The 23,906-nt window shown below is 40.7% G+C and overlaps 1 protein-coding gene across 2 annotated transcripts in view; it reads right to left on the reverse strand.

The window, feature by feature from the left end:
• Window positions 1-666: 666 nt before the first annotated feature.
• Window positions 667-23,906, reverse strand: part of Gdpd4 (glycerophosphodiester phosphodiesterase domain containing 4) — a 79,852-nt gene continuing 56,612 nt past the window's right edge. For both annotated transcript variants that reach the window (XM_023716682.1, XM_023716681.1), the window contains 6 exons: window positions 19,131-19,352; window positions 17,551-17,705; window positions 15,323-15,470; window positions 8,809-8,891; window positions 7,653-7,705; window positions 667-1,335 (listed from right to left, as the gene is read on the reverse strand). In XM_023716682.1, coding sequence (XP_023572450.1) covers window positions 1,022-1,335; window positions 7,653-7,705; window positions 8,809-8,891; window positions 15,323-15,470; window positions 17,551-17,705; window positions 19,131-19,352 — 975 coding nt within the window. In that variant the 3' untranslated portion in view covers window positions 667-1,021. The remainder of the gene's footprint in view (window positions 1,336-7,652; window positions 7,706-8,808; window positions 8,892-15,322; window positions 15,471-17,550; window positions 17,706-19,130; window positions 19,353-23,906) is intronic.

Genomic DNA, 23,906 nt, shown 5'->3' on the forward strand with positions numbered 1-23,906 from the left:
TTAGTTCAAACTCTTCCAAGATTTCTCCTAATTCTAAAATAATGTCACTTTCTCTCTGGATCCCAAGAACCATTAAAGTCTGATTGAGTTTATCTGAAAATCATGTTCTGCCTGTTGCTTTGAAGATTTAAATATCTGTGCTTATAAATATTAATATTTGAATCTTATTTGAGGGAAATGGCAATGTCTACTTCTTAGTATCACCCGGAAAGACAGACTTCAGAGTGTGTACATGGGTTTCATTAATAAGACATTTCTTACCATTCTATTTTTTCTCATTTTACTGCCTTGCTCACGTGAGAGGCCCTGGACCTGTCTTTTTTGGGCTCCTTCGGTTTGCTAGAGATTCAGTAGCGTGATGTGGCTCTGGACTTTCTCCCAAGGCCAAGGGCGACCAGGTGGGTATGGAATGAAGACCACTGGGGAATCAGTGAACCACTAAGCACTAGCAAGCACGTGGCTTCACGCTAAGAGAGACGATGTGTGTGTTAGATGACCTGGCTGGCCTGGCTTGTACCCATGCTGCCTCTCATGCCCTGGCTTAGGATGGCATCAACACTGCGCCCACTCCCCCGTCTGCATCAGCCTGAGTTACACACAGCAGGCCAAAGAATGGACCATTCATCTGCTGGCTTTCTGAAAGATTGCCTTTATTAGATGCTGATGTTCACCACAGTTACTCCCGTAGCAGAAAATACTATGAAAGTGTTAACCCAGAGTACAACCAGCTCCAGTCCCAAGGCCACACTCTTTCTCCCTGCATTCTTTATGGAAAGGCTGAGCCAGAATGGTGCACCTGACAGCCTTAATATAACTTTTACATGCCCCCTTGCCCCTCTGTACATCACTGTTCTTAGGCACAGAGAGGAGGAGGGGATGTGGCTACTTCTTTTTGAACGACATTCTGTCAAGGGATGTCGGATGTAGCAGAAGATGCTGCTGCACTGGATTCTTTGGCGGGTTCTACTATGGGTGTCTGTTGGTGTATTTCAGGATGGGGAGTCTCTATGAAGGGGCTTGTTCATATATTTGCCTCCATGGGGGGTACTGTGGTCTGAGGAGCACCTTCCCCAGCAGCCTCCCAGTTGGGTACTTGGCCAACTTCAACGTCCTTGGGGGGCACCACTGGCACAACAGTGCTCTGAGTGATCTTGACGGACCCTGGTTTCTTCTTGAGGGGTTCTTCAAAATGGGGAGCATCCGAGTATTTCTTTTTGCTACCAGCTAAACCTGGAGTCCAGGGTGTTTCTCCAACTCGGGTAGGAGGCTTTGTAGGTAAGTGTGAAGCTTCTTGATTCTCGTTTTGTTCCAGCGAAACACTTACACTTCGAGAACCTGTGGGACAGAAAAGACACAAATACAGATTCCTCAGACAGCCTTTCTCCAATCCTGCTGGTCATGTGTGAAATCCAAGCGGTCTCAAGTGTTAGCGCCTCACTTACTTTCTCAGGTTCTTTCTGGTGTGCTCTCCCCACCTCCCTCAGACTTCATTATGGCCCTACAATTCAAACAGGCTGCGTGGCTTAGGAGTCCCAGTGTAAGGGCTCACCACTGAATCCTCAGAAGGCAAAAATTGACATTTGCTTAAAGGTCATGTATTTCACAGCCATTGGTTACAAATCAGTTAAATGAACTGATAAAAATGGACACATCCTAATTAGATTGCGACCTCATGAACACAGAGACTTTGTCTCACTTGCTTCTGTGTACATACCACTCAAGCGTGTCTGCCACGTAGTAAGAGCTGAATAAATAATCATCTGGCTGATAGAAAAACAGACAGTAGACGCTTCTAGTAAGGGAGCTAGGAAATTGGAACTAAGGCTCTATTAAAGAATTAAAAATTGGATGATAAAAATCAGAAAACATCTTAAAATTATCAAAGAGTTTACAGTATGGTGAGGAACAGAGGGGCTAAAAATTCAGAAAAAGATGAGAATCCAAAGAAGCCCAAAACCCAAGTTACTTTTTTGCACAGAATAGTTCAGTGTGGAAGAAGTAGCAGCACACATAACTTCATTTTTTGGTCAACTTCACAGGAGGAAAAGTGACTTTTATTGGACTTGAACTTAATATGTATGAAGGTCAACTTACTAACAGCTAACATCTTTATGATATTAGGTTTCATAATTTATGAACATGACATATTACTCCAATTATCTGAGACTTATTTCTCAGTAAAGTTTTATGGCTTTCAGTAACCATAGCTCTTCTTTTGAGAGGGCTTTTTTGATTAGTCTGTTTAGTCTTTTTTTTTTTTTCAGAACCGGGGATTGAACTCAGGCCCTTGTGCTTGCCAGAGAAGTGCTTATTCCACTGAGCCATCTCCCCGGCCCCCGTTTAGTCTTATAACTACCCTTGCTCGCTTTGGCCTACCATTTGATGAGATGTCTTTTTTTTAATCTCACAACTTTCAATATGTTTGTCTTGGGTTCTAAAGCAAGGTTCTTAGAGCTGGTATATACAGAAGTTAGATCATGCCTTTAAATCCACTTGGCCAATTTCTATCTTTAGGAGTTTTATCCCTTACATTTAGAGTAATGACTAATAAGGAGGGAACTCTGTCATTTGGGTATTTGTTTTATATATGTCTTATAGAAAAATCTGATCCACTTTAGGTGATAGAAATAGACTCAGAAATAGAGGTGATAGCACTAAGAAAGAAGGCTATTAAAGTGGCTACTAAAAAGAAATAAAGTGGCTACTGTAATTACGTTCATATATTTAAAGAAAACATGAACACAAGGGAGGAAATGGGAGGTATAGAAAGAACCAAATGGAACTTCTAGAGATGAAAAATGTAATACTTGAAATTAAAATTTCACCAGTTAAAAATTAACACCAGGTGAGATATTCTGGAAGAAAATATCGATGAAGTTGAAAATGTAACGTGGAAGTCAGAATCTGTAACAACCCCCGAGTGCCCCGCCTCTGATTCATACCCCTCCGTGGCTAGTCCCCCTTTCCTTGGTTGGGGTGAGAGCTGTGGATACGTTGGGCTAGGCTACGTTATATGGCAAAGGCAATGGAAGAGCTGTCCCCAGGATTATACTGTGTACACTCCATCACAGCAGACTAGGGAGGCAGCCTTGTTGGGCTGCTTCTGAAGAAGTATGCTGCCATGGACCATGCAGCTAGGTGGTAAGGACTGCTTTAGTGACAAGAGCAACACTCTGCCAAATAGCTATCAGGAAAACAGGGATGACTTTAGTCTTACCGCTGTCAGAAGCTGAATTCTGGCAACGGTGAGCTTGAAGAGGCCCCTGCCCTCCTCTGATTACTACTCTGATTGCAGCTTGGCAAAAGATCTCTAGGTAGAGGACCCATCTAATCTATGACTGTGAGATGATAAACTTGTGTTGTTTTAATGTTCAAAGTAATTTTTACAAAGCAATAAAAGCTAATATATATAGTAATGGAATTGTCCAAAATGAGGCAAAAATTAAATAGGCTAAAATAAAAGTCAACAGAGTCTTAGTAATCTAAGGACTGCTGGTAATATATTAATTTCTATGTAATTGGAATTCCAAAAACAGTGAGGAGGGGTAAAGGCAGAGAATTTTTTTTTACATATTGAAAATGTGTCAGGGCTGTGAGATAGCTCAGGGCTAAGTGCCTGCTTAGGCAAGTGCAGGGATCTTGTTTCAATCCCTGGCACCACATGCCATGCTGGCCCCACCCCCAGGCGCACTGAAGTTGGCCACTGAGTTTGGGTGCTGTGGCGCAGTCTGTAAACCCAGCAATGGGTAGGCTGAAAAGGAGGTTCGCTATGAGTCTGAGTCCGAGCTGCATAGTGAGACCCTGTACCAAATACCAAATTAAGAAAAAGAAAAGAAAAGAAAAAAAGAAAAGAAAAGAAAGAAAGAAGGAAATAAATGTGTCCAATTTGATGAAATTATGCTTTCACAGGTCTGAGAATTTCAGCAAACCCCAAACAGGACACAAGTGTATGTACACGTGTAAAGATGTGTGCAGGTACACACATGTGCAAGGCTCCTGAGGTAAATCATAACCAAATTACAAAAACCCAGTAACGAAAGGAACAATATTCAAAAACAGGCAGAGGAAGGCAGAGATTACATGAGAACAAAGATAAGAAAACTGAAGTTTCATAGGGCACTACCCAAAGCAGAAGACAGAGGCCTTGTGTGCTTTCTGATGGCAGACAGGGCATCACTAGGTACAGCAGGCCATGCCCATCGTGGAGGAGGCTGTGGCGGAAGATGTGGCCCTCTGTACTTCATGTATACGATTATATTCCCTTCAACCTGGAGGGAACTGGGCCCTGGCTCTTCCTGAGATCCTGGCTACTGTCCGATCTTCCTTGTGCTTCTCTGATTCTAAACTTGTTTCTCTACCTTCTAGGAATCTCTTGGAGATTTCCTCAATAGTCTTTCTGTACATTTTCTTTCTGCTTAAATACAGTTTCTGTTACCATGCAACTAGTAATGCTTAAAAACTCTACTTTCCTATGACCATGTCAATATGGCAGGGTAGAGTCAAGTCAACTTAGTACTTTTTCCAAGGCATGATAGCTACCTCCATTTTGGTTTATACAGTTCTTAAAATTTCCCTTCAAAACCTCTTTCCTGTCCATACTTTTCTTACCACTTCTATGCTTGAATTGTTTCTTGGCTGGGTTATTATTATAGGCTGAATTCTCTTCCTAACCACCAAATTCATGTTAAAATCTTCACAGTCAAGGTGACTATATTTGGAAATACTGCTATCAAATTGATATCAAGGTAGGTGGAATATGGCCTTCAGACTTTTAACACAGCCTAAGTAGAGAGATCTTAAAATTCCTGGAGATTTCCCTGGCACTTCTCAATTTTGGTAAACTTGGCTTAAACCTTTGGTTTTACAGAACATAAAAGACCACCACATTTCATTTAATTTACTCAAATTTCTAAACTTACTTTTTTCACAGTGCAGTGGATCCATTCTTGAATTTAAGTGATATGTCATCAGTCCAACCTTCTGCTAGCTGGTACATAAAATCTTGGCATCTTCACTATCTCCCATAAGAAATGAAATTAACTCATGATCTTGTAACTTTCGTGAGGCTCTGGGGCCCATGGAAGGCAATGACAATCTGTGCTTCACAGGCTCCCCTGCCTACTGGGCTTTCCTTTTGACACTGCACTGGCTTCTAAGAGGAATAACTCACTGTGTAGACTATCCTCACAACCTTCTGAGAATTAAATTCTAATTTTCTTTTCCTTTTCTGGACCTATCTTACTTCCTTAGCCCCTGAGTTTTTCTATTGAATAAGCACTTTTCCAACTCTTCACCCAGAAATCTAACATACATTCTCTTGTCTGAAATCATTTGCCACCTCCTGATTGCCTGTATGCGGAGACTAGACTCAGTGGCATTTGGTATCTCGGCAGCCTTCTCTCCATTCCCCTGTAGATATCACCCACAAGCAGAGTCTCTAAGCACATTTAGCCCTCATGGGCATGGTCACTGCTTTGTCATGGCCCTTGGTGCCTGGTCCAATGTGTCAACTGCTACCTTTGCCTGTATTTTTAAACTGGTCTTTGTGGACTGGCTCTCCTATCTCTTGGACCAACATTTACAGTTTTCAATTAACTTCAACCTGTCTCAGAGTGCCTGACACAAGGTAGGTACTCAATAAAAATGTGATTGATGATGTAGTGTGTGGCTAAAGGGAATCACATGGAGAGAAAACATTCTTTCAGGCTTTCTTGGAGAGCAAATTGGTCAAGCAATGGCCATGACTCATCCACATGGCTGACACTGACAAAGGATCTACAAAGTGTGGTACAGGGTTTCCGGATAAGTCCTGAGAGGACTTGACTGACCGTGTCAGATACAAAAGTTACATTTTTTGTTATATATATCTTGCTTTATCTTGGTCTTAACCATCCAGCAGAAAAGTGTAGAAATGAGGTATGAAAAGTGAAGCCATGTTAATATGCTGAGCTGTGGAAAGCTCAAGTCATCATATTTGGACATTGCCAGTCCCGTGGATAACCTACTACTATTGTGGAGCACTGGACTATATTGGAATATTTTGCTGAATTCATGCACCTACAATATTTGGATGGCAATGGAATACCCATCTCTGACAAAACTGAACAAAAAAAGGTGATATAAATGAAGGACAATTTTGTATTTGTATATACAAAATAGGATAGATATATAGCTACTTTCTCTTAATTCAATAAGAATAAAGATTTGTACTAATAGTGTTTGGACAGGATATCATGTCTGCATCTTGTGCTATGAATGACTACTACAAAGACAACAATATGCAATGTATTAATTGTTCTAACTCTCCTACCAACCTGTTTTGAAGCTGTCACATTGCAATTTTTTTCTCAATAAAATTAATTTAAAAAATTATGTGATATGTGAACAAATAAACTCCCATGCTCAAAATCTCCCTAGGAGTCTATTGTTTAGATGATGCCACCCAAAGTCTAAACTCTGGTGTAAGGGACCCTCCCGAAGCTCTGGTAGCTCAGAGAGTCATCCCCTGGTATCCTCAGGAGAGTGCCGACTGCACTCTCAAGGTCACCAGACCCTGCAAGAAAGCCTACATACTTTCTGCCGTCTACCTTACCTCTAGAATGCTTGTAATACCTAATACAATGAAAACGCTATGCAAATAGCTGTTAAACTTTGTTGTCTAGGAAATACACTTGTGGGCCTGCTACATAATGTTTTAGTCAGTCATGGATTGTCTACATGGCAGTGACCCCATAAGGTAACAAAGCTGGAAAGCTCCTGATATCTAGTGACATCATAGCCGTCATAATATCAGAGCACAATATATGCTTCTGGTGATGCTGGTATAGATGAACCTACTGTACTACTAGTTGTACAATTATGTACAATACATATACTTGGTGATAATAATAAATGTCACTGGTTTATGTATTTACTGTACTGTATTTTTTATCATTGTTTCAGAATGTACTCTACCTACGTATAAAAAGTTTACTGAAAATAGCCTGCTGTGTTATACCAGCAGAAAACTCATATCATATTCATATCTCTATTGCATAATATTCTCTTGTGCTTGATTTAATATTATATTGTTTTGTTTACCATGGTCCTAGAAGCAACAGGCTCTCTCTCTCTCTCTCTCTCTCTCGCTCTCGCTCTCGCTCTCGCTCTCGCTCTCGCTCTCGCTCTCGCTCTCTGTTTGTCACACACACACACACACACACACACACACACACACACACACACCCCAAACACACACTCCTTTGCTCTATGGTGTATGTACACACCAGACAGGTATAAGTTTGTGTTAAATACATAATCCATAATGTTTGCATGACTTCAGAATGTATCCTCACTGTTAAGTGAACAGAGGTCTAATGACAAAATACAAGTCTGCACTTGTTCAGTGCAGACATGACCATTACAGGCCTGACTACTTAATGACAGGGGCAATGACATAACTGTCTTTAATCAAGCATTTTCCACTGGTGCTTGGCTGAATCCTTGGTGGGCCCCACGGATGCAAGGAGGACTGACTCTACAGTGCTTCCTGACTTCTCCCTGGCCCTACACCACACATTTCCCACATGTCCTCAGCTCTCAACAAAGATATGAAAAGCAAACCCTATCTTTTGAATACAGGGGGAAAAAAAGGGCAAGGCCTCTGACTTTACCTTTGAAGTTTCTGGAGGCTTCAATCAACTTCTCGGCTTTGAGCTCTTTCCACCTAGAAAGAAGCAGGCCAGCCATGAACTCACAGGCCTTTTCTCTAAAAAAATAAGCTGCTGGCAGAAAAGAAACTTTATCAAGGAAAGGAAAAGGAGAGAAAATGATTTTTAAAAGGATAAAAGGGAAACAAAGCTTTGTTAATAGGGAGGGAAAGAGTGGTTTAAGAGAGAAGCAGAAATTGGGGGAAAAAGAATCAAAGTATCATCATGTATGGGTACAACTTCCTTATGATGAATATGATCCTTTACATATATTTAAAATATACCAATAAACTTAATAAACAAGAAACTTTATCCAGTCAGAGTCTCCTTGAGCAGAGGGCCTGTGCTTGCTTCTTCAAAGGATAAGTCATGAATCAAGAACTGATAATCCTCTTCTAACTAAAGAACCATAGTTTCCTCTTTCTCCATGATTTTCCTTCCCTCTTCTACCTTCATTACAACTTTCAATTCTGTAGCATTTGCCCTGCAAGGATAGCAAAATTCAATTTCTTGACAAATATAAAGTATATGGCCAGAAGGCACAGCGATTTTCTTAAAGTCACTCAGCAACTAAGGGGCATGATTTTCTTAAAGTCACTCAGCAACTAAGAGACTGCATGAGATTTTGGGGGGACAACTAGACACAAACCGCATTATTTGCTCTACAGTCCAGGCTGCCTCACACGCGCGTGGGCTCACCAGGGAGTGAAACATTCCGTACTCGGTTGGTAGTGCTGAAACCTACCCTTCCTGGTCATGAACTTGCTCTCTGCCCAGTACTTTCTGTCACTTTGCAACAGGTGGGAAAAATGAGGCCCTTGTTATGGTCAACCTGCAGGCCCTGTCTCCTAGCTATTCTACAGTGAATCTATCCTAAGAGACTCAATTCAGCTTCAGGGACACTCACTGCCCTGAAAATATTCGCCTGTGTTGCGAAGGAAGACAAGGTGTGAGGGGTTGCAGGCAGCACAAGAAGAAGAGAGAGGTTCATGTTCTAACTCTTGTCTTTCCATATAGGGTGATAGAATGTAACTGGTTTTCCCCTCAAATTTCCATAAGAACATAGTTGTTACTTTTATTTTTGGAAAAGCTTCATTTAGCATGACAGATACATACTTACCAGTGATAACAAAATATAGCAGTGATGACAACTGCAGAAACAATATCCATAAAGAGCCATATGGCCATATAGAACTGGGGAGTCTGCAAAACATAACCACGGTTGAAGAACTTCATGATTGGCGGGCTTTGGGGTTATATGGACCAGGTCCCTCACTGTCTTCGTTAATTTTCTCTCATTGCTGGGACAAAATACCCAACACCCAGAATTAAGGAAGGAAAAGTTTATTTAGCTCATGGTTTGTGGAGGTTTCATTCCATACTCGGTTGGCTCCAAGGCAGAGTGGGACATGGAAGAGGGCAGCAGTCCATGGAGGTGGAAGGCAGCAAAGAGCAAAGGGAGGAGCAGCAGCTGTGGCAGCTAGCAGGCCTCCACCACCCCCACCTTATATCGTACCAGATTACCCAGCCCAGGACACGCATAGCGCTCACACCCATAATCCCCACACTGGATCATGAATTAATCACAAACTTTAGAAGCAGCCCTAGTGACTACATGAGACTTTGGGGGGACAACTAGACACAAACCATATTACCTGCTCTGTAGTGCAGGCTGCCTCACACCCGCATGGGCTCACCAGGGAGTGAAACACTCCACACCCTTATCTCCCTCAGTGTCAAGGCAGAAGTCTGAGGAAGTCTCAGAGAAGTCAAGCAACAAGTCAGTTCTGGCTACAGGGCCTTGAACTGATAGGGTTTCTCGACTTGTGTGCTCTACATTTTCATGGCAAAGCTTCTTACACCTGTCTCCACAGCCAAGTTCTTGTTTTTAATAATAAAGGTCCTGGGTCTATATATAGACCTAAGAGATCTCTGGGTTTTTGTTTTTGTTTTTTATTTTAGGGAAGGGCCTACAGGGTGTCCAGGGTCTCACTACTAGATCAGACTCATAGTGATCCACCTATTTACAGCCTCCCAAGAGCTGGGATTACAGGTGAGCACCACCACACCCAGTCCCACACCCTGGGGGCAGGGCCAGCATGGCAGGCCCAGGGATCGAACTCCTGGCCCCTGGGCCTGCTTACAGGTGCTTTAATCCACTGAGCTATTTGGCTGGCCCAAAATCACTGTTTTTAATAACTCCTGGAGGTGCTGCAGCAACTAGTCTGGGAACCAGCACCTGGGAAGCACTGCTCTGTACCTCCCTTCACATGAATGTGTTGAACCATAGTCACCTTTCCTTGCGCACCCAGCTCCGGCTCCTGCACCTGCTAATGAGTTTCCATAATCCCCTGGTTTGAGCTTTCCCTCCACTTTCACCTGCACTGCTCTTCCCATTTTGTGTAATACCACTGGGGCTTGTGATGGCTACGCTTTCACAGACCGCTCTCCATCCTATCCCAGGGGCCTTCTTTGGGCCGAATAATAACATGAATAATCATGCCAATGATAACAGCAATTAATGAGTGCTTCCTGGGTGCCAGGTATGTATTCTGAGGCCATCTTCACCAGTATGCAAGCATTTTCACCCCTCTAGGTGACTTTCATGTGTAATCCTCATGGCAGTCCTACTAGGTAAGTACAGTAGAAACTCAATCCCAATTTCCACTAACTGAGGCTGTTCATCCCTCTGGGAAGTACACTGTGCTTCAGTTCATGGACTGCTCCAGCTTGCCCAGTAGGGCAAGCTGACTGCTCACCAAGAATCAGCTGTCCTTCTTCCCAAATGTCTTAACCACAGGCTGATGGAATTTGTTACTGTAATTAGGCAACGCGATTAAATGTTGGTCAAATTTATAAAATATGAGTGAAAAGAAGTATGTTACTTTCAAGAAAACAAAGTCAAATGATTTTTAAGACTCAATGAAGACAAAATATGTCCTTAAACAATATAAACTGCAAAGGGCTGGCAAGAGAGCTTGGCGAACTAAGTGCCTGCTTAGGCAAATGCAGGGACTGGATTTGATCTGTGGTGCCACATGCTGTGCCAACCCCACTCTAGGGCATGCTGAGCTGGCCACTGAGACTGGGCATGGGGGCGCATGCCTGTAATCCCAGTGATAGGGAGACTGAAAACAGGAGGATCACTATGAGTCTGAACTGCGTAGTGAGACCCTGTACCAAATATATATATATAATCTGCAATTGGATTGCTGAAGCATGGAGAGATTGAGGATTATGATAGGGACACTATTAGTTCTAGGTGAATTCCCCATTCTGAGTGTTTCTCCAGTGACTTTACATTCTTGTTCCTTTTCTTTTCTCTTGTTCTTTTTAAAACATGGGTTTGCTATGCAGTTCAGGCTGGCCCTGAGCTCACTTCATAGCCAGGCTGGCCTCTTACTTGCAGCAATCCTCCTGCCTCAGCCTCCAAGTGCTGGGATTATAGGACTGCACCTCTACACCTGGTCTAGTTCCTTTGTAAAGAAACAAAAATTAAAAATCATAGGTATGTTTGGTTCATTTGGATGTTTAAATAAAGAAGCGAATATAAAACTCAATCAGCTAAAGTACACAAGAGGAAAAGATTTTGTTTGTCAAAAGGTGAAAGAATTTTACATTAAAATGTGTTGAGGTGTGTGTGTGTGTGTGTGTGTGTTATATTTGTACACTAAAATGACTACAGTATTCCTTCCAAACCTACATGCAGGCTCCTAAACAATGTGACTTGTGCCTCCCTCCCCATCAAAAGGGGACGTCTAGAGCCCTGTTATCTGGACTTGGATGTGTGGTTTTCCTCTGGCCAGGGGAAGATTATCAAACATGGGGAACACCTGAAAACCTGTGCATATCGGGCTTTGCCTTCTCCTGCTGGGGACTCACTGCCAACAGCAAACCCTCAGGCTGGCTTCCTTGAAGATGTGTGGCCACAGGAACCTCAGTCACCCAGGTGAGACTCCAATCAGTGAGGCTGTGCTACACATAGACTATTTAACCTACACTCACAGGCTTAGACCAGAGGAAGCACTTAGTCATCACACAGAACATACAAGATGCAACAAAATCAATTTAAGACACTAAGAGTTAGGTATCTTTTTTAAGCATTAAAAGCTACCTAATAGAGCATATCTTTTTAATGATTTATTCACCGTAGCTTTCTTAATTAACAGACCAATGGTTAGGCTATATTGCATTGGATGCAAGTGCTTGTATGATACTGTCATCTCCAACTTCAGAACAACAAAGCAGGCACAGACAGATGGGCTTTTAGTCCCGGGTTCGTATAGTGAGTGCACAATCTTAACTCCAGAGCGTGAGCTGTGTACAAAAGCCCTACGTCTCTAAACAAGAGGACAAAGTACACTGGTCCTTTAAAATAAGCCCAGGCTAGATGCAGAAGTTTCTTTTTAAACTTACATCCTTTTATGCTTTTTGAACTAATTTATTATCAGTTCAAGTACTGAAACAAAAAGAGTGCTTTCAGAAATAATATCATCATGTAAGTAAAGGTGTAAAGGTGTACTTCCCAAATTTAGAGGCTTTGCTAATGCAGGGAGACAGCACCATGGAGGGTGTGCTGATTTCTAAATTTAACATTTCCTTAATTGTATTTTATATAACAACTAACTTTGCTTTTGTAATCAATTATAAAAAAACAAAAACATTATAAAAATATATGGCATATACGCATTAAGGAAAGTTGTGTGGGGGTCAGACAGGTGGGAAGTGTTCCCCTGTACTGAGGATTGTGTCATCCAAGGCTCCCTTCATAGTTATTTCCAGAAAGGTGCTCAAGTCACCAAGTCAGCAACTCCATCTTTCCCGAGAGCACCCCCACAGTACGGGCCCTGAGACTGTGTGCCTGACCTTGATCGCAGGCCTCCTGCTCAACACCCTGCCCAGGTCAGAAACAGGCGAGCAAGAGCGGGAGTGTGAGGAGGGCGATGCAGCTCCCTCCCACTGCAGGCTTCTCGCCCTGTGACTTTCACTTTCAAAGGAACAAAATTGGACTGTTTTCTAGCTAGGTGTGGTGGCACGTAGTCCCAGCTTCTTGGGAGGCTAGACAGAAGAATCATTTGAGCCTAAGAGTTCAAGGTCAGCCCGGACAACATAAGGACAACAACGTGCCATATAACAACCGTTGTTGAGTTCTTATCATCTTGTTCTTTGAAATTCTGTGTTATTTCCAATGTTTTTAAAATTATTTTTATTCTCTCTAAAATAAAAAATAAACAATGGTCCTAACAATCTCCATCAGGTTTTTTAAAATAGTAGTTAATGGGTAGAATTCTCACCCTGACTAACTCCATGCTGATATCTGTGAACTAAGAAACTACACTGAGGATAGCAATGTGTAATACTAAAATCATGCTTGTAATACCTGTCATTTTGGTCTTCTAAATGCGTACTGTTTCTAATGTTATATCAATTATTGCTATACTCTCTTTAAAGTAAATGTATGTTAAAAAAAAAAGGTAATAAAAAACAAGAGACAACAAAAAAAGTCATAGGATTATCCTGCTGCAATGTTGTATATGGTTTGATTTCTAAATTTCTGTGTAAAAATGTGCAATTTTTTCATATTCTATAGCAATTTACATTTTAGAATATCCATGGTTGTTGGAAAATAGAAGTTCCATGTTATGTCTAAAGTGTTTGATACTCAGACAGATAGTGATGTTAAGCCCAACTGCCTCTGTTACAGGGTAATAATATCATTAATCTTCTCTTCTGGATGTTTAACAACTAAAGTTTGCAGACCAAAAATTGGAGAAATAGAGGACCTATAAGGATAGCCAACATTTTGGCCCTAGCCCTTCAAAGTCAGTGAGAACTCAGGACATAAGAGAACTTGTGCTGTGACATCCTGTAACTCAGTGATGTCCCAAATTTTCTGATCAAGGAGATTATGGGGCCACAGAGGAAAGTGATCGGTGATGTATAGTGTGCCTAAGGAAAGTTACCTAGAAAGAAAAAATTCTCTCAGGCTTTCACAGACAGCAAATTGGTCAAGCAATGGCCGTGACTCATCTAGATGGCTGACACTGACAGAAGATCTACAAGGTGCTGTACGTGGTTCCAGGGTAAATCCTGAGGGGATTTGACTGACCTTGTCAGATACAAACGTTACATTTCTAGTTATATAGGTCTTGCTTTATCTTGGTCTTAACCATCCAGCAGAAATGTATAACCACAAGGTATTAAAAATAATGCCATATTAATATGCTGAGCTATAAAAGGCTTAAGTCAACAACTTCTGACAATTGCCAGTTCTGCCGATAATCCACTACTATTATTGGACTATATTGGGTTATTTTGCTGAATTCAAGTACCTACAATATTTAAACTGCCATCAAGTATGAAAAGGTCCTTTAAAGACTTCTCCAAATACAGCTTCTCTAACTGCAGTGGAACACCCATCTCTGACAAAACAAAGCAAAAAACAGGGATGTGTTGGGAGTCACGAAGCTAGGAAATTGATCAAATATATGTAGGTGGGACTCAGCCCAGTGCCTAAAGCAAACAAGCTACCTCACTCCTGAGATGAACGTCCTGTCTGGCTAAGGTTAGCTATCAGTCACTAGGCAACCTAGTGTTATGTGTTACTAACTTCACAAAAGTGTAAATAAAGGACTGTTTTGTTGTGAGAAAAAAAATATATGTATACACAAGAGAGGTAGGATAGCTAAACAGCTACTTTCTCTAAGTTCATTGAGAATAAAGGCCTGTACTACTATTGTTTAGACAAGATATCATGTCTGCATCTTGACCTCTGAATAACTACTACGAAGACAACAATATGCAATGTATTAATTATTGTAACTGTCCTACTAACCTGTTTTGAAACTGTTTCAGTATTGTTTTACCTTTTTTCTCATTCAAATGAATTTTTAAAAATTTTAAAAATAAAATAGAAAATAAAAACATCAAAAAACAAAACAAAACAAAACAAACAGAAAAACCCATTTTCTGCATCAGCTATCGTGCCCTCCTCAGTCCACCTGATCTCCAACACATGAGAAAGACAGACTCTATCATAGGAACTGGCTGACCAAGTTCTCCCTCCACCAGTAAGTGATGCAGTTTAGTTGGCATTGCAGCCAGCTCTTCAGATCCACAGCTTCTGACAATGAGGAATAGAAGGGTAGAACAGGACCAGAGTGGGTGACACTGGCTCACCTCTCAGGAGTACTTATCTGGGCCACAGCTTGACTCCAGAGTCAAGCACACGGAGGCTTCCCCCACACCCCATGCCACTGTCCATTGTGGCTGTGCCTCTGTGTGGGCAGGGCTGCACCAGCCCAGCTCTGGAGTCAGGCCGCATTCTGAATCTCACAGCACGAAATCATGAGCAAAGCTATCTTCAGATTCAGCTTCCACATGGAGATAACAACAGTAGTAGCCAGTTTAGGGGTTAAATTATATACCACATGCAAAACAAGTTAAAATAATTCAATAAATGAAAAATCACAGAAGGATTTGGGTGAAAAATGGAGAATGCCTCATTTCCAGCATCATGGAAGTTTCTGCTCCTGAACAACTCCCAGGAGAAGGTGTGGTTTTCAACACAGGGGTGGAAGGCATAGACCATTATGATTCCAGACTTAAAGGAACAATTTGGGCACACAGCTCACCATGAAGAAGTGGGGGCGAGTAAGCTGACTCAGACGTGGAATGTTGTCTGTCGTCACTGAGTTAATTCTGGAACACCAGGCTAGTGAGAAAATCCAAGGCTCATTGACAAGATATAAATTGATATAGATGTTAGCTTCTTTATAATCCCTGGAACAAAAACAGAGTCCCCAGGGGATTTAGACCGAGTTTGCTCTCAACATCTACAAGAGGAATAGCCACCATGTTTATGACTAGATCATCAGAAAGAACTGATCCAGGGACATTTTATAATTCACAGTGACAGAAAGGGCTCATGCTATGAGACAAAGGATTGGATCGATCTAGTACCTTTGCTTCAGTAGCAACAATGGTGAGATGGACTTTAATGAAAGAGAAGAAGAGAGATGAAGAAGAGAGAAAGGAAGAGAAGTAAAGGACAGAAAGGGGAGAGAGGGAGGGAAAGAGAGAGAGAGGGAGGAAGAAAAGAAGGAGGAAGGAAGGAAGAACAGAAGGAAGGAGAAAAAGAAAGAGGGGTGGGTCCTATTTGTAGCATTTGAAAATTTCCAAGTCAACTTCAAGCTACTGTTGGGAAAGGCCATTTGCACAATCCCTGACTCTCAACGTGGTAGCTGGCTTCCTCTGCATGTACCGCAGCACCCGCCCTCACCTGCATCCCAGCGCTCAGCGCCTTTTAACCATCTGCTCCCCATCACTGTTCTCATACTTGACAATAAGTAACTTAAGAAGTTATGTCTTTCTCAACTCTTATATATACAGGCTTAGTACAAGATATTAGTTGAATGTACAAAATAAATACCAATCTAGTGAACATTTAAAATTTCAAGTATGAAGAATTTTTATAAGAGTTGAGTCAGGTGAGTGAAACTCAATTTTTTCCAATGCTGTAGTACAGGAAGAAAATACGTGAAGGAACACATAGAGTAATTTTGGTCAAGTTGCTAATTTCAGGGATTCAATTCTCACAAAAAATGCCATGTAAGTACTTTCAATAGTTTTAATCCCAACAAGGTATGACATGTTGGAAAAGGCTCTGCCATACACTAGTGTGGATGCTCTTAGCCTCAGTTTATAAACTTGGGAATAACAATATCTCCTTTATAGGGAATGGTAACGATTACTCAGTGTGTAAGAATTGCGTCTAATATAATTCTAAGGAACACTTGATAACAAATGAAAAATTAGGAAACAGAGACAATAGTAAAATTTACTTCTTTGCACCTTTTGAAGCCAAAACTCAAAACTCAAATATATATATGTATCTATATCTATCTATCTATCTATCTATCTATCTATCTATCTATATATGGAATATGTAGACATTTAAGAATTTAAAAAAAAGAAATGCTGGTGAGGCTTCAGTGAAAAGGGAACTCTTCTACATTCTCAGTGGGAATGTGAAGCAGTACAACCACCATGGAAATCAGGCTGGAGAGTCCTCAAAACGTGGAAACCCTACATTCTATTCAACCCAGCTATTTTCCTTCTAAGTATTTGTAAGAAAGTTAAAGATATACTACAGTGATACCTGTACACCCACATTTGTAGCAGCATAATTTGTAACAGCTAAATCTCGCAAGGGGCCTGCATGCTCCTCAATAGATGGAAGGATAAAGAGAATGTGGCATTTCCATACAATGGAGTAACACTCTGCAATAAAGACCAACTTGAGTATGTGTAGGAAAATGGATTTCTTATACAAGAAACCCAAAATACAAATAAGTTATAAAGCAAAATAAAAAAATAGCTGGAAATAGGGTGATAAAACTTTTTGCATAGAAGAACCAAGGTATGGATGGAGAAGGACTGAAAGAAGAAGGGGACGAATGAAAAGAAATAAGATGTGTCATATCGTGTACCACCTCCTCACAATAAATGTAATCACTATGCGCAGGAAATCTGTACTAATGAAAGTTTTAAAGTGTGTTTTATGATGAGAAATTATAGCACAAAAGAGGAAGAGCTCAAGTCTATTTTCTTGGGAGTTGATAGTCTATACTTGGTGACGCTCGTTAGTAGAGGAAAGGATGGAGAGGCAGGAAGGAGAACATAGAGGAACTAAAAAAGACAATCACATTAAAAAAAAACCTTAAAATGAAAAAGGGTAACTAAATAGCTTAGAGTATATTAGGGTTATGAAAAGAGGTAACTAAATAGCTTAAAGTATACAAAATACTGTATATTTTGTACCAGTCAGGCAATACAGGCCAAGAGAGGTATGGTTACTTACTTCAGTCCATTGTAGAATAACCTCTTGTAGTCAACATTTATTATACTGATATTTTCTCTGGTAAGGTATTCAATAGAGAATAAACGGCCTACGTGCTGAAAACCAGGGGCCATGTACCTGACATAATCCCTATCATGACCTGGTAACCAAAAAATCTGTAAGGAGAAACATGATAATTAGCTATCTAAGTATAAATAGGCCCATAGAGAACGGATAAATCTCCACTGGAGCACTAGGAGTAGTCTATAAGAGGCAGAGGAAGAGTTTAGCCCTTGGCGAAACAGTCTATTGTATCTTTTTTTTTTTTTTTTTTTTTTGGTGGGACCAGGGATTGAACTCAGAACCTTGCAGTTGCCAGGCAAGCACTTATTCCACTGACTGAACTATCTTCCCAGCCCTGAAACAGTCAGTCTAGCCTAATATTGTCTCATGAACTCCTAAGATGAGACCAGAGTTTTCTTGAAGCTGAATTTTCCTGGGGCCTTTCTATTCAGTTCACCTTATAGGTAAGAGCTCAGAGTGTTAAGAAAGCTTAATATTTAAAAAGTGGATGAGGGTTGGTGATAAAATATAGTGGTGGTGGGGCCGGGGAGATGGCTCAGTGGAAAAAGTGCTTCCCTGGCAAGTGCAAAGGCCTGAGTTCAATCCCCAGTCCCGCAAAAAAAAGTAAGTAAGTAAGTAAATAAATAAATAAATAAAATATAGTGATAGAGCATAAAAAACTTGATAAGGATAAAGGATGGAGATAAAAAAAAAATTCTGCTTAGTGCTAAAAATAATCTTAAAGGGGCCGGGGAGATGGCTCAGTAGAATAAGCACTTACCTGGCAAGCACAAGGGCCTGAGTTCAATCCCCGGTTCCACCAAAAATAAATAAATAAATAAAAATAATCTTTAAAATGAGTCACAGGGCAACTAGGGTTGCTAATATGTTATTAATCATTTGAGGAAATATTTCCATTTGGTAAATGGATATATTTATTTGTTCACCCCGGCACTCTTATATTCTGACAAATTAAGTAATTTGGAACAACTGCCAATTCAAATGTAATAAAGGTTCTGAACAGATCTTTAATAGAACCAGTTGTCTTTCCATATCATTCATCACAGCTAATCCTCAAAACTTTTGTTACTCCACTAGATCTACGTTGGTGGTGGCACAGGTCGTGTTACATAAGAAGTATATAGGTTCCGTTTCAACAAAGCATCGATATTTCTCTTGGTGAACAGCAAACAATCTCAACATTCTTTCCCACTGAGATAATTCAAATAGCCGCATGTGGGTGTATACAAAATAATCTTGTAGCTGAGTGTTGTGGCACCTGCCAATAATCTCAGTACACAGGACGCTGAGGCAGGATTGCCAGGACTTTGAGGCCAACCCAGGCTACATAGTGAGCTCAAAGCAGCCTGACCTCCATAGTGAGACCCTGTCTTAAACATATATGTATAATCTTAATTCCCATAGAAAACAAAATTATTTAAGGATCCCAGCAAATACTGAAAAATTCAGTGACTGTCTTTCTGGGATACCTTACCCACACTTCCCAATCTCAACCATAAATACTAAGACAGACATACCAGACGTTGTTCAATTTTTGAAGCAAGGATCACGCTCACTACCTGACGCACATATGTGTTTCTGAGAGGATGTTGTCGTGGAGGACCGAAAAGATCAAATATCACAAATTTTTTTTCCTTCTTTGCAAGTTTCAATAAATCAGCTAGTTGTGGAATTGACTGGTTCCTTGCTCGTTTTTTATCAGCCTCTGACAGAGGTTTCATATTGAAAAATGGTCTGGTCTAAAAATCAATACATAAAGAAAAACATTGATTTCCATCAGATAGTTCTGCTTTGTAGCCCTGTAAAGCTCCACCTCTGCTTTGTTCCATTACTACTCCTCCCTCAGGCCCCCTAAAATACTAGTTCTGAGATAAGAATTGCCAAGGAGAGAAGAAAATGTAACATCCATTGGTGACTATGGTGACTCAAGTGATTTCCTCCCTGCCCTAGGACTTCTTACACTTGTACTGAAGGCCTCCACTGTTCTTATCTTGGTCTTCTTTCATTACCTTCCTTTGTGGTCTGTAATTCAGACTAATACATCCCTTTCTGTCACACTGTCTTCATGCATGTGTTCTCACTGCTTTAGTTTTGTGTAGTGAAAAGGATATATGTTTTTTTTGGTGGAACCGGGGATTGAACTCAGGCCTTTGTGTGTGCCAGGGAAGCGCTTATTCCACTGAGCCATCTCCCCAACCAAGGATATATGTTTTGACTTTCAAATAAAATAGATTCAATCTTACTTATACTCCTCCCTTCCTTGTCTTCTTTGCCAAAAGCCACCTGCTGAAATCCTACTCTCAAATGCTACTTCCTTCGTGATGCTTTCCTTAAGTACTCCTGAGCTAGAGTCCAGTGGACTCTGAGTCTTGATGGCCCGTTTTTATGCCTCTGTGGGTGTATGTCTCATTCCAACTTACATAGTTATTTGTCCAATTCTTAAGCCATAGTTTAAATCCTGGCTCCCTGTGATTCTTACTGTAAAACCTTGATGCAATGATTTATATTTTTAGTCTTGATCATTTACTCCATCAGAGTAGAAGCGTAATCCATGTACCCCTCAGAGCTAGGTTGAAAGCTGAGTATTAGGAAGTATTTACAGTGCTTAGGAGCATGATTCATGCACAGAAAATTATGTGATTTATTCATTCTCTATTGATTCTCACTGGAGTAAAAAATCTCTCCTGGCAGGAACTGCTATGTGCTCACTGTAATGCAAAACACTTCATCTTCCACATGGTGGGCACCACAGATGTTATATTAAATTGCATAGATGTCTACTCTGTCACCACTTGCCAGTTTTAGATCATTTGTACGTGAAGCAAGGGATAAAAATCTCTGCCAGGAAGGCTGGGGAGATAGCCCACAATCTAAGTACCTGCCTGGCAAGCATAAGGACTCGGGTTTGATCCCTGGTACCAGCCAGGCATGGTGGTGCACACCTGCAATCCCAGGGCTGGAGAGGCTGAGACAGGAGGATCACTATGAGTCTGAGTTGTGTCACAAGACCCTGTACCAAATGAATAAATAAACAAACAAACAAATAAATGATTTTTAAAAAATCTCTGCCAGGAGAAGGAAGCAGTAGCTACCCCACATTTTCATAAGATTCAGTAATTTCTCACTTTCTCTGTGCAGCATCCTCACACTCTCAGCCTGTCTCCATTTCCTCTCCTTCCCCTGCCTTCTTCGTTGAGCTACCTTTTCTCACATATGTCGCCAGCACCCTCCACCAAGCTTGCTAGACCAGGCCTGCTCAGTGGACTCCACAGGTGAGAGGCTTTCCTTACCATGGCCTTCTGCCATATGTCTTCCTTGGAGCCAGCCAACCTGAAATGTCTGAAGCTGAACCAAAAGAACCCTTTTCTCCTTCACACTGTGTTCATGGGTGCTTTGTTATAGCAACAGAAATACAACTAACTGAAAGTTGTTCAAAGAGATGTAGGATAGTTGCTGTCAGTGTACCTGATCTGTGGTTTGGATGTGTGAAAAGCGACTAGAGAATTAGACTAAAGAAACCCTAGAAGGCTCTAAGGAGACACTGGTGGGTGATTCTGTTGGGTTCAGGTGTCCAGAATATTTAGAGGAATGTGGAAAATGAAAACCGGTCTCATGAAGTTTCATATGGGAATGAAAATTCTCCTGGGAAGTGGATTACAGGGTATTCATGTTCCATTCTGGCAAAGAATTTGTCTACATTTCGTCCACATCCTAAGACTTCATATGACTCCGAATTGAAAGGCATTAAGCATACTGTTGGCTTCATTTAGCCATGTCCACAGTGAGAAGTAGAAACAAAAGGCCTGAGATACTTGGAAAACTTTCAGTTTGGCCCGAAAATGAGTTTGTACAAATCTGGGCACCAAGATGTTGTAGTGGCTGAAGAAATTAACATGATTAAAAGCCAGCTAGGCAGATAGCATGCCCTAATAATCCTAGCAGTCTGGGAAGCTGAGGCAGAAAGAGAACAAGGTCACGTCTATCCTGGGCAACTTAGTGACTTAGCAAAACTCTGCTTAAAAAAATAAGTAAATAAAAAATTGGCTGAAGACAGAGCTCAGGATAAAAGCCCTAGGTTCACTCCCTGGTACCACTAAAATAAAACAAACAAAGAAAAACAGAGACCCAAGTACTCTGTCCCAGAACAACAGAAAGACATGCATTAATGGCACCTTAAGAACTGGCCCCATGTTCAAAGTCCTACAGAAAACTGGAATAGAAGGCCTCTACTTCAATTTTATAAAAGCCATCTATGACACCCCAATGGCTAATATAATTCTAAATGGGGAAAAACTGGAATCTTTTACTCTCAGAGCTGGTACAAGACAAGGATGTCCTCTATCACCACTCCTATTCAATATAGTTTTGAAATCATTAGCTAGAGCCATTAGACAAGAGGGAGAAATAAAAGGAATAAGAATAGGTAAAGAAGAAGTTAAATTATCATTATTTGCAGATGACATGATACTTTACTTGGAAGACCCAAAAAACTCCACCAAGAAGCTACTAGAATTGATACAGAAATTCGGTAGCATAGCAGGATACAAAGTCAATACTCAAAAGTCAATAGCATTCCTCTACACAGATAACAAACACACTGAGAGAGAAATTAGAGAATCAATACCTTTTACAATAGCACCACGGAAAATGAAATACCTTGGAATTCACTCAACCAAAGAAGTCAAAGATCTTTTCATGGAAAATTACAGTACTCTGAAAAAAGAGATCATAGAGGATTTCAGAAAATGGAAAGATATTCCATGCTCCTGAATAGGAAGAACCAACATAGTGAAGATGGCCATACTCCCAAAATTGTTGTACAGATTTAATGAAATCCTTATTAAACTACCACCAATGTACCTCCCACACCTAGAGAAATCATTCCTAAAATTTATTTGGAATCAGAAAAGATGTAGAATAGCAAAGGCAATCCTGGCCAACAAAGACAAGCAGGAGGCTTTACAATTCCTGACTTGAAATTATACTACAAAGCTACTGTAACAAAATCAACATGGTATTGGCAACAAAATAGACCCGAGGATCAATGGTATAGATTAGAAGATGCAGAGGCTGCTACAAACACACTCAGCCACCTGATCTTCAACAAAGGGGCCAAACATGCCTACTGGAAGAAAGATAGCCTCTTTAACAAATGGTGCTGGAAAATCTGGCTCTCTACATGCCGAAAACTGAAACCTGACCCAGGTCTATCACCATGCACTAAACTAAAGTCAAAATGGATTAAAGATCTAAACATTAGAACAGAAACATTAAATCTCCTGGAACAGAAAGTAGGAGGAACTCTTGAAGACATAGGGGTAGGCAAAGAGTTCATGAACAGAAATCAAATTGCACAGGTAACACTTGAAAGAATTAACAACTGGGACCTGCTCTTATTGAGAAGTTTTTGCACGTAAAAAGAAATTACCAACAAAGTGAAAAGACAACCCACAAATTTCAAAAAAATCTTGACTAATAAGCACTCAGACAAAAGCCTACTCTCTAGAATTTATAAAGAACTAAAAAACATTATGGCCCCAAAATTTAAAGACCCAATCCAGATATGGGCATCTGAGATGAACACACACTTCTCAGAGGATGAAATTAAAGCAGTGAATAAATATATGAAAAAATGCTCCACATAACTAGCCATCCATGAAATGCAAATTAAAACAACACTGAGATACCATCTCACCCCAGAAAGAATGGCTGTCATAAGCAAATCAACCAACAACAAATGTTGGCGAGGCTGTGGGGAAAAGGGAACCCTTCTCCACTGCTGGTAGGAATGTAAACTGGTGCAACCATTATGGAAATCAGTGTGGAGACTCTTTAAGAAACTAGGACTGAAAATCACATTCAAGCCAGCTATCGCCCTACTGGGAATTTTCCCGGAGGAAATGAAAACATCATATCATAGTGATATATGTGCACCTATGTTTATAGTAGCACAATTTGTGGTAGCCAAATCTTGGAAACAACCAAGATGGCCATCACATGAGGAATGGTTGAAAAAGATGTGGTATTTTTATACAATGGAGTATTACTCAGCTATAAAGAATGATAAACTTGAAGCCTTTACATTTAAGTGGATGCCACTTGAAGATATACTCATAAGTGAAATAAACCAGACACACATGTGTAAATATCGTATAGTCTCCCTAGTATAAGAAATCAAAAGAAGAAATACAAATAGAAAGGTATAACACAACTAAAAGGAAAGCAAGAACTTGAGGATTGGATGAGGAGAGGGTAGGGAGAAAAGCTGGGAAATAGGACAGGGACAAAGCCAT

This window comes from Octodon degus, unplaced genomic scaffold, assembly GCF_000260255.1.
Source record: "Octodon degus isolate 3935 unplaced genomic scaffold, OctDeg1.0 scaffold00049, whole genome shotgun sequence".
Taxonomy (NCBI): Eukaryota; Metazoa; Chordata; class Mammalia; order Rodentia; family Octodontidae; genus Octodon; species Octodon degus.